The sequence below is a fragment of the Myotis lucifugus genome, unplaced genomic scaffold, assembly GCF_000147115.1.
Source record: "Myotis lucifugus unplaced genomic scaffold, Myoluc2.0 scaffold_724, whole genome shotgun sequence".
In the NCBI taxonomy this organism is placed as follows: Eukaryota; Metazoa; Chordata; class Mammalia; order Chiroptera; family Vespertilionidae; genus Myotis; species Myotis lucifugus.
Genome location: NW_005871772.1, coordinates 97,092 through 108,441, shown reverse-complemented (window position 1 = coordinate 108,441; position 11,350 = coordinate 97,092). Strand labels below are relative to the sequence as shown.

Genomic DNA, 11,350 nt, shown 5'->3' with positions numbered 1-11,350 from the left:
GTTCCGGGCCCCTAGGCATCGTCGCCCCAGAACCCCCGGGGCGGCAGCGGCCCCTCCACGCGTTAAGTTACAGACTGGTCCCACGGCCTCCTAGACCTTCTGGGGGGTCCCCTCGCCCGGGCGTCGGGAGGGTGGGAGGGTGGGGAATGTTTTCCCAACCTTTTGTCCCCTAAGTTGGCCGACCTGCGCTCTCCTTCGTTTATCTCGATGGGACGGAAGGGAAATAAAACTCCCGTTTTAATGTGGCAGCTGCCTGGGACGTCGTTGGGCAGCTCCCCACGCTCTGCAGAGCTTGCCCCAGGGGAGGAGGGTGGCATCTCTCCCGCCTGCGCCAAAGAGAATCTTCAGTCATTAGTGTCTTTTTAAAAATATATAAACGTTTGCATTGATGTCAGAGAGGACATCAAGGATGAGAGGAAATCATGGATCTGCTGCTTCCTGCAGGCCCCCCACTGGGGATGAGCCCGCCACCCGGGCCTGTGCCCTTGACTGGGAATGGAACCTCCTGGTTCACAGGTCGATGCTCAACCACTGAGCCCCGCCAGCCTGGCAGGTTCATCTTAATTCATAGCTGAAAGAAGATAGAAAAACTACTATAATGCTCACCCGTAACCCTAGAAAGTGTGAAAAAGAAACACTGGCTGCCCATTTTGAGTTACAAAGCGTGAGCCAGCGTGGGTCCGAGTCCGGGACTGTTGCCGTGATGGCTTAGGAACAGCCGAGGTGAAGACTAAAATGACTCCGCTAATGAGAGCCAGAGTCACACACACAGTTACCCAGGTTGAGCATCGTCCCCTGTGGCGTGTCGGAGTCTATAAACTGTGCAAATGCAACCCTCTTTGAAGAAAAACAAGTTTGTTTGTTTTCTTTGTCGGTAGATCCACGTGTTTGTGGCGACGTATATATACACGTGCATTCACGTGATTTGATATGGGTAGTAGCTAAAAATAAAAATGTCTTTTTCCTTCTTGTGGTTGAGCAAACAGGAGAGACAGAAGATGAAGCAGAACAGAAAAGGATCCGAAAGAAAAAGGAAAACAAGAAGAGAGATGCGGGGACCCCCGTGGCCTTAGGGGCCGAGCCCGCACCCCCACCGGGTGCTCCTGTAAGAGGCCCGAGGAAGAGGGCTTCGAGCTTCTTCTCGGAGCTTCGGGAAGAGCTGCGGTGTGCCCCCTCCGTGACCCCCCCGGAGCCCCCGCAGCCCACAAGCCCCTCGGGCGGCCGCATCACCCTCTCCCCTGAACAGGAGGGAGCCGGTGGAAGTGGTGGAATTCCACAGCAGGAGTAAGAAAAGGAAGCAGAGGCCGGATCAAGATGAGAACGCCAAGGTAATGAGCTGGTTAGTTTATGTGTCTGGGATGGAAACCCTGATGTTGTGGAACGAGGTGAATATCTTTATAGGCGTTGTCAGGGGCCCCCCAAAACCACACCCTAGCCTGGGGGACTTGCCGAAAGCGCTCACGGGACTCAGCGTGCGGTCACTATCACGGGTATGTTTTTACTGAATTTTTTTTTTTTTTTTTTTTTTTAGAGAAAGGAAGGGAGAGAAAGAGAAATATCGATGAGATAGAAACATTGATCAGCTGCCTCCTGCACGCCCCCACACTGGGGATCAAGCCCACAACCTGGGCACGTCCCCTGACCGGGAATCGAACCATCAACCTCTTGGTTCACGGGACGACGCTCAATCCACTGAGCCACACTAGCCGGTCATATCACAGTTATGATTTACTGCAGCAAAAGGATACAGAGTAGAATGGGCAAGGGGAACAGGTACCTGGGCAGACTGGAGGAACCCAGGCGCGGTGCCCAGGGGTCCCCTCCCCGGGGAGCTGCCTGGGATGTGCTGACTGTCCCCAGCAGCAAAAAGCAGCTTGAGTTTACTGAGCGGCGATCTCTCTTAGACTGAATTGGTAAGTCTCTCTTGAAATTCAGTCCATGGGAGAGGTGTGGTTGCTCAGCCAGGTTTGGCCACCATTTGTTTAGCGTTTTACCCTTTACCAATGTCTAACTGGCAAAGGAAGTTCCTAATCCTGCCCACGTATAGAGTAGTGACCACAGAAGTAGTTTGACAGGAATAGTAGGTAAGAGATCGCTTATCCATTCATTTATTTACCCACAAATAACCGAGTGCCTGCTATTGGGCAGACCCAGGAGATCAGCAGGGAACGAGATGCAGACCTTTCCCTCCAGGAGTGTACCATCTGCTGGTGGAGGCAGGCGAACCCCAGGAGAACGAACAATATCATGAAACAGAGTAATAAACGCTCTGAAGGAAAGATGTAGGTCCGAGGACGTGACAGACCGACTGCCCTGTTAAAGGCTTTTGTGACTTGAGGCAGAGGGAAGGCTGTGTGGCAAGGACCCCGAGGTGTGGAAAGGCCCGCTGGGTCTGGAAGCTGGAAGGCGAGAGGGAGTAGGACGGAGGGGAGGTGTGAGCTTGGGAAAGGCAGCTGCCCAGCCCTTGCCAGGTCCCGCAGGCAACGGCGAGGCCCTCAGGTTTTAGTGCCAAGTACATGCGATGCCACCAAAAAAGTTTAAGCAAGGGCATGAGGTGAATTATAACTTAAAAAGGTCACTCTGGCCCTAGCCAGCGTGGCTCAGTGGATAGAGTGTCAGTCTGCGGACTGTAGGGTCCCGGGTTTGATTCTGGTCAAGGGCACATGCCTGGGTTGTGGGCTCGATCCCCAGTGTGGAGCGTGCAGGAGGCAGCCGATCCATGATTCTCTCTCATCGATGTTTCTAACTCTCTATCCCTCTCCCTTCCTCTCTGTAAAAATCAATAAAATATATTTTAAAAAAGAAAAAAAAAAGAAACATCGATGAGAGAGAAACATCGATCAGCTGCCTCCTGCACACCTCCTACTGGGGATGTGCCCGCAACCAAGGTACATGCCCTTGGCCGGAATCGAACCTGGGACCTTTCAGTCCGCAGGCCGACGCTCTATCCACTGAGCCAAACCGGTTAGGGCTCCACCCTGTTCTTTAGTAGGTCCCACGTCAGCTGCCTGTTGGGAAGAAAATCATTTAGTTGAAGTGATTTATACTCAAGAAGACATGCTAAGTCTATCAAAACACGTAAAACCACTGCGTCACTGAAGTATAAGTAGGTGTTAATCAGGATCCTGTGCAACATGCCTGTGTCATCGTTTGGCATTTAGGCATCTGGGCCCAGTTTCAAGGCCTTTTAAAACATGTTCACTCCGTCGGTGCTAGAGACTATAATGATGTGGTAACAGATGATCTTAATAAGAATTGTTTTTCCCTTTTCAGACCAAAACTAGTATCCTTGAGAAAGATGTGAATATACAAGAATTTAACTTAGAAAAGGTATGTGTTTTGAAATTGCTAATTTTTCCATCTTTATGCTGCCAAAAACGATGGCTGTTAACACGTCCAGGGGTTGGGGAAATGGTTCAGCACGTCACCACACCCACTCGCTTGAAAACCGCCCATTCATCTGAAACAAGATGGTTTTCTGTCGCAACACCAGTGCCACAGTGGAGAGCAGGAAAAGCAGGGATGCGCGAGTTCTGTGATTATAAACCGGGCTTCAAACTCGCATGAGAAAAAAGACAGGAGCAAGTAATTCAACTGCTAAGAGTAGGTATAGGTGACTTTCCCTCTTCTTTCTACATTACCTTTTAAAGAAAAAAAAGCACACGGATCTGTTTAAAGCTGCTGTTAGTGGTTTCTAAGTGTAAGTAGGGATGCTTGGGGAGGGACCTTTAAGTGGAAATCGCTGCCTCTGAGGGTGGCGGGGAGTTACAGACCCTCAGAGAGCTGCAGGCTCTGTATTCACTGCTCCTGTCCCTCCTTCGTGCAGAGAGCACGCTTTGCCACTACTGTCCTCATTAAACCCGGGACGGTGTCGGGAGGGGGCGGTCACACTGCAGGAGACCCACGCAGTTCAGCGTCTTGCGGGCTGTCGTCGCCGCAGGTCATGAGGATGAGCAGAGTATCTGGCGCCCAGCTCGTGGTCTCCAAAACGCATCCCTGATGGGGTGGCTTTCTCCTGGGGAGTTTGGGGCGAGCACTTGGGTCCGATTCTGCTTTGTCTCCAGGCTCGGCTGGAGGTGCACCGGTTTGGGATCACGGGCTACGGAAAAGGGAAGGAGAGAGTCCTGGAGCGGGAGCGTGCAGTCATGCTGGGCGCACAGGTGAGGGACTGCTCGGCCTCCTGTCACCAGGCAGGACGCGGCCACCAGGCAGGACGCGGCCAGCCAGGGCAAGGGACGCTGGGAAATGAGGTGTCCCTTTTCTTCCATTGCAGCCTCCCAAGAAGAGTTACGTGAATTACAAGGTTTTGCAGGAGCAGATCAAAGAGAAAAAGGCAGCCAAGGAAGAGGAAAAGAGAATGGTAGGTGTCATGGCCTTTCCTTCATTAAAGCCAGAACAGAATGGTGGTTGCCGTTTGTCACAGTGGTTGCTGGGCCCGGCTGCTTGGAAAGGTCTAGACCAGTGATGGCGAACCTATGACACGTGTGTCAGAGGTGACACGCGAACTCATTTTTTTGGTTGATTTTTCTTTGTTAAATGGCATTTAAATATATAAAATAAATATCAAAAATATAAATCTTTGTTTTACTATGGTGGCAAATATAAAATAATTTCTATATGTGACACGGCACCAGAGTTAAGTTAGGGTTTTTCAAAATGCTGACACGCCGAGCTCAAAAGGTTCGCCATCACTGGTCTAGACTCTACAGTTAAGGGACCAAATCCACTTCCTCAGGTCAGCAGCGTTTTGAAATGCCAGCCAAGTGATCTGGTGCATTTGCATGGCGGTTTGCTTGAAGTCACAAACTCGTGTTCAGATCATGTCAGCTGCGTGCATCGCTTTCCTGTACTCGGTTCTTCTTTTTGTATTTGGTGTTGGTCAGTGCACAGGGGCTTTGAAACCGCACAGGGGATGGGTGTTCTACTCCCTTTCATCTGAAAGGGAGAGTGGACTTTTTTTTTAATAGCTTTTGCATTTACTCTCTTTTTTAAAAATATATTTTTATTGATTTCAGAGAGGAAGGGAGAGGGAGAAAAAGAGGTAGAAAATCGATGAGAGAGAATCATTGACCAGCTGCCTCCTTCAGGCCCCACACTGGGGATTGAGCCTGCAACCTGGGCATGTGCCCTTGACCGGAATCGAACCTTCAGTCCGCAGGCTGATGCTCTCTCCACTGAGCCAAACCAGCGAGGGCAGAAGAGTGGACATTTCTGTCATCAGTCTTCTCTGGAATGGCCTTCCATGTTCTCAAAAGTGTTTTAGGGCGGAAACCGGTTTGGCTCAGTGGATAGAGCGTCGGCCTGCGGACTGAAAGGTCCCAGGTTCGATTCCGGTCAAGGGCATGTACCTGGGTTGCGGGCACATCCCCAGTAGGAGATGTGCAGGAGGCAGCTGATCGATGTTTCTCTCTCATCGATGTTTCTAACTCTCTATCTCTCTCCCTTCCTCTCTGTAAAAAATCAATAAAATATATTTTTTTTTAAAAAAGTGTTTTAGGAAGAAACTTTGAGTCTGTTTTTTTAATGTGTCTACTCAAAAAGCATTAAGATAATAGCATCTCAGCTGTTGATCACAGACCTCTTGCTATGTCTGATACATATATTGTCTCAAATTCTGAAACCAGGCCCAGGACACAGACATTTTCAAGAAAAAGAAGAGGAAAGGGCAGGAGGACAGGTGAGTGACACCACACGGCGTGAGGGCAGACGGCATGGGGAAGCTGTGGCTGAGTTTTGGGGATAAGGCCAGGTGTCACTGGGGGTCTAGCCTGTCCCAGGGCTGCCCTGTGAGGGGCATCCAGCCCTGTGAGGGGAAGGCAGGACTGAGTCAACTGCCCACCTCGAGCAGCGACCTCAGGACTGGATCGGGAACCTTCTCCAGTCTCGTTTCCAAAGATCCGCACCTGCAAGCGACCAGTGGAAACACTGAGGTTGACATTTCCAACAGAGACTTCTGTCCCCTGTCCCCTGCGAGTGTGACCACAGTCCCAGTCCCGTGGGGAGTGGCTGGCCTCCAGGCAGAGCGCCGTGATCTAATAACTGATACTGATGGTGTTGCTTATGGGTGTTTCTTAGCTTTTGTTCTAGTGCCTTTTCTCCCTCCCTCCCCGCCCCCCTTTCTGTTTCAAAATTGGCTCCTGTTACCTCAACCTCTTTCTTGGGCTCCAGCGAACTTGCCCTCGCCTTCAGCTGGCACGTGTCCTGGCCGTGCCAGGCATGTAGGCGGCTTAGGTGTGCAGCCATGAGCATCTGGAGGGCATCCCTTCCCTCGAGGCCCTGACACTGTGGTGAGGGAAACACACCAAAACATACAACAGACAGTGCAGGGTGTTAAGCTGGCATCTCCGCTCCGCTCCACCCCGTGAGAGGTTGAGAGGCAGCGTTGTGAAAGGAGATGGGGGGGAGGGGGGCAGGCCGGATGTCGTCCAAGGAGGTGACAGGGAGGTGACACCTGGGGGAAGAGGAGGGACAGCTGGAAAGCTCAAGTGGAAGGAACCAGTACAGAGACCCTGAGGCAGATGGCATGTCTGAGGGACCAGGGAAGACCATGGAGGGCGGGGCTTTGCGGGAACCATCATGTGGTCTGGCCAGTGGTGCTGCGACCCTCTGAGCCTGGCTCTAAACCAGCGGTTCTCAACCTGTGGGTCGAGACCCTTTCACAGGGGTCACCTAAGACCATCGGAAAACACATATATAATTACATCTTGTTTTTGTGATGAATCACTGTGCTTTTATTATGTTCAATGTGTAACAATGAAATTGGGGGTCACCACAACATGAGGAACTGTACTAAAGGGTCGCTCTCTCTTTAAACATAGGAAATCCAAGAAGAAGAAAGCAGCTCCCAGTATTCTGTCAAGTGGACGGATTGGCCAGGTTGGAAAATTCAAAAATGGGACATTGATTCTGAGCCACGTCGACATCAGGAAGATAAACTCCTCCCGCGTGGCTAAGTGAGCTGCTGCCGAGCGACAGGGGTGGGGAAGCCCTTGTGCTGAGACTGGGCCGGCCAGACTCCAGACTGTTATTTATTTCCTGTTTCCTGACTGTTCTTTGAGGGAAAATCAGAAGGACCAGGAAAGCTTCTGGGGCTCATGTGTCTGCGGGGCCACGTTGGGCCAACCACGCGCCGTGTGCGTGTAAAGTGAACCTGGTGGAAGACGTTTAATTTTTCCAGCGCGTCCGTCACTCGAGTGTCACTTTCACTGGTGTTTTGTGCATTTGCTCATAAGAAGATTTCTCAGGAATGTACTGATTTACAAGGGCTAATAATTAGCTTTCAATCGCCATTTAATTTTCTAAAAACGATTCGCTGTCACTGTATCATGAAAGAGCTAACAAGGTGGTCATTTGTCAAGTTATTTTGTGAGAAAAGCAGCTTCCATGTTCAGTCTCAAGTATGTAAAGTCTACTTCACAGGAAGGGACGTAAATAAAAGTCACCCTTTGGGGCGTGTGTAGCCGTGACTGAAATAACAGGTGCATTTGACTCTTGTCCTAGAACCTCTGTGTAAGTGACCGCCAGTCCCTTAAGGCAACCCCTGGGCAGCTAGCACGTTTCTTAGTGCTCTCGCCCTGGCTGAGAGCGTCTGGGGCTTCTCACAGCTTGCGGCACATTTAAGAAAAGTCCTCAGCCCAGCCAGCGTGGCTCAGTGGCCGAGCGTCAACCTGTGAATCAGAAGGTCACAGTTCGATTCCCGGTCAGGGCGCAGGCCCCGGTTACAGTCTCGATCCCCAGTGGAGGGCGTGCAGGAGGCAGCCTATCCATGATTCTCTCTCACCATTGATGTTTCTCCCTCTCCCTCTCCCTTCCTCTCTGAAATCAATTATTTTTATATGTTTGGGGAAGGGCAGACCCGCGCCTAGCAGTCATCATAGACCACACCTCGTCTTTCAGTTGCTGGCAGTGTCAAAAGAATTTATTTCAAATCTGCTTGAGACCGTGGTAAAACTCAGGTTTTCCAAAAGGCAGTACACAAAGTTCCACCAACCCCCAAAGACCAGAAAACACAGTGTCTGCAATCCAAAAAATACAAAGGCTGTGGGCACCGATACAAAAATTAGAAAAAGCCCCCCCTCCCCACTCCGGGCTTCCTGTGGAACTCGAACACCTAAGGGACCAAGGGCTGCCACCAAACACCACCAACCAGTGACAACGTGGATGCGAGGGATGGGGAGAAGGGGAGGGAGGGGCCAGGTGAAGAGAAGCAGGAAAATGGACGTTCTGTCGGCAGCCAAAACAAGGACACGAAGCGCTTCTTACTCTTTAAATTCCTCTGCCAACGGTCAACAAACATCTCTCATGCTTAATACAACAGTTTAGTGCGAAAGCAGCAATCCTGGGTCATGCATCGAATGTTTTCTGCTCTGCTCAGCCTGCCCTCCTCCGGGTACTGAGGTGGTCTGGGCCGGGGGTGGTCCCCGGGAGTAGGAGGACCCCAGGCCGAACTCCCGGGGCAGCAGCCACTGTGTTCCTGCTCGCAGGGCCCCAGCCGTCACTGTCCCAAACCTGATGCACACGGTGGACTCTCAGAGCCCTCCCGAGGGCCTGGCCTGGTGAGGCTGCCCACCTCACTGCCCAGGAGCCCCAGGGCCCTCCCCAGGACCAGCGCCCTCAATGAGCAGTGCCCTTGGAGAGGACCAGTGCCGCCAGGTCTCCACTCCCACCCACCTCCTCCTTCTGACTGGAGTCAATGTCGCTCATTGAAAAAGCCGGGGAGTGTCTTCATCTTGAAGGGTACCTGCTGGTTTCCGGCCTGAAAGGGCCGCGTTTCATACCAGTCTCTGCAGGGGACGCCCGTCACGGTCTCCGCTACTCCAGTTGGCGATCCCTGGGCCTGGTTGCGAAGAATGACACAGAGAGGACATTCGTGTGGAACCTGCAGGCGTCTTGTGCTGATTTCCGGTGGTACGCGTCTCCTCGTGCAGAACCCCATGGCCATTTAGGACAGAGACGGGGAGTCACAGGCAGTGGCCACGATCCAGCTGGAGTGACCGAGGTCCTTCATGAACAAGGACCCAGTGGATGCCTCGCCAAAGGAGAGGCCGACGGACGCCACCTCGGGACGATCTTAAATTCAACCTGGACGCCTTTGGGCCTTTTTAAGTCTCTTGAGCATTTTTATATAGAAATAAACTCAGGCTCCACAGAAAAACAAAAGAAAAAGGGAAAAGCCGGAGACCCACTTAGTGACGGAAGTCCCAGCGCTGTACCCCTCGCTCTGAGACCCCGGTTTCAAATGTCCCCCCGCTGAGATCTTTGGAGACAAAGGAGCCAGACGATGGGCGGGGACCCCTCAGATACCAGATCTTAAGGCAACCAAGGAGTCAGAAAGGGGGGTACACCTCTCTCTGTATCTGAAGGGAACTTCCGCCCGCAATGCCTTTGGGACGAATAGCAGGAGTGCTGGCGTGGGGCTGTGCCCAGGGTCTCGGGCAGAGCGCAGAGGCCTCGTGGTGATGGGGACATTCGGGGGGCTGCTTCCTAGCCTCAGAGGAAGGCTGCTGTAAATGTCAGCGTTGCCCCAAGAGGCCAGGCAGCTGTGCAATATATACGGTCCTCAGAGCCCTCGCCGGTGTGGCTCAGTGGATAGAGCGCCGGCCTGCAGACTGAAGGGTCCCAGGTTCGATTCCAGTCAAGGGCAGGTACCTCGGTTGCAGGCTCCTCCCCAGCCCAGGCCCTGGTCGGGTGCACGCAAGAGGCAACCAATCGATGTGTCTCTCTCCCATCGATGTTTCTGTCTTTCCCTCTCTCTTCCACTCTCTCTAAAAATCAATGGAAACATATCCTTGGGTGAAGGCTAAAAAATAATTTAAAATATACGCCCGGGAAAGTGCACACCGGTCCTGCATTCCGCCGCCTTCCTGAGAGAGAGCCCTGGGCGGTGGGAGGCAGGGCACCAGGAGCCCGGATGGTCAGGCCTGTGCCCGCTGCCCGCTGTGGGGGCCACAGGCTGCACACGGGGCTGGAGAGGCCGCCTGGAACCGTCTCCCATGACTAGGTCATTCCCTCCCGGTCAGATCGCTTTCATCAGGGGCGTTACCCTGGTTAGAAAGGGGACAGGCAGGCCTGTGGAGCAGCGGTTCTCAACCTGTGGGTCACGACCCCTTTGGCGGTCGAACGACCCTTTCACAGGGGTCGCCTAAGACCATCCTGCAGATCAGATATTTACATGACGATTCATAACAGTAGCAACATGACAGTGATGAAGTAGCAACGAAAATAATTTGATGGTTGGGTCACAACATGAGGAACTCTATTTAAAGGGCCAGAAGGTTGAGAACCACTGGAAGGTCTTAGCTTGCTATGAATTAGAGCAGTGATGGCGAACCTTTTGAGCTCGGCGTGTCAGCATTTTGAAAAACCCTAACTTAACTCTGGTGCTGTGTCACATATAGAAATTTTTTGATATTTGCAACCATAGTAAAACAAAGATTTATATTTTTGATATTTATTTTATATATTTAAATGCCATTTAACAAAGAAAAATCACCCAAAAAAATGAGTTTGCGTGTCACCTCTGACACGCGTGTCATAGGTTCGCCATCACTGAATTAAAGGCGAGGAGGCTAGGAGTGAGATGCGATTGGGAACTTTTTAAAGAGATTCATTCTACAAGGAAAGCCCGAGCTTGCTCGCCAGCAAAGGACAAACTGCGGGGGACTACATACGAAAGCAAGGCGGGGAGCCTGACCTTGGATGTGACTCTGAATTCCCTTCTCACAGAAACTGCTGAGTAGATGGACCAGGCTACTCCTCCGCCAGCCCAACAGAGCATCCTCTTGATATAATTTTCCGTACGAGAATGTCCCCGCGGTGTAAAGGTCAGGGGATTCGGTGGCCGATGAGATGCCCCCGGCCCGTGGCTTCTCTGATGGCCAGGGCCTCCTGGGAGGGTGACGCACAGCCACAGGCTGCTGAGTCCCTGCTCTGAGCTGCCGACCCCCAAACACACTGTGTGTGGCACGAACCTGGCTTCCCTCCCAGGTCCATTCTTGTCCCTGAAAGGTGTCCTGTGCTGAGACAGGAGAGGTGGCCATGGGACGGCCGGGCGCGGTCCCTGGCGTCAGCCCTATGGCTCTGCGCTCCCGGCGGAGTCGGGGAAGGGAGGACCATCCCGTGTTGGCGCCCACGGGACCTCCCGGACTGCTGGCCGCGGTGGGAGGGGGCAGGGTGTTTTGGTGGCTTCTCCCTGAATTCCAGGACATTTTCTTCCCAAAGAGGCACCTGAAACTGTGAGAACGTCCCTTCTCCCTGGGACCTCGGTGCTGGCGCTCCCAGGTGACACCAAGTCCGGGCTGAGCGTGGGCATCTTCTCTCCAAAGACGCAGAGCTTTGATGGTGCTGGGAG

The 11,350-nt window shown here is 52.4% G+C and overlaps 1 protein-coding gene across 1 annotated transcript in view; it reads left to right on the top strand.

Annotated features, from left to right (window-relative positions):
- Window positions 1-7,469, top strand: part of CUNH1orf131 (chromosome unknown C1orf131 homolog) — a 12,104-nt gene extending 4,635 nt beyond the window's left edge. The window contains 7 exon segments of the mRNA XM_023746701.1: window positions 755-1,192; window positions 1,194-1,328; window positions 3,274-3,330; window positions 4,065-4,160; window positions 4,274-4,360; window positions 5,625-5,677; window positions 6,819-7,469. Of these exon segments, the coding sequence (XP_023602469.1) occupies window positions 755-1,192; window positions 1,194-1,328; window positions 3,274-3,330; window positions 4,065-4,160; window positions 4,274-4,360; window positions 5,625-5,677; window positions 6,819-6,957 (1,005 nt within the window). The 3' untranslated portion in view covers window positions 6,958-7,469.
- The last annotated feature ends 3,881 nt before the right edge of the window (window positions 7,470-11,350 follow it).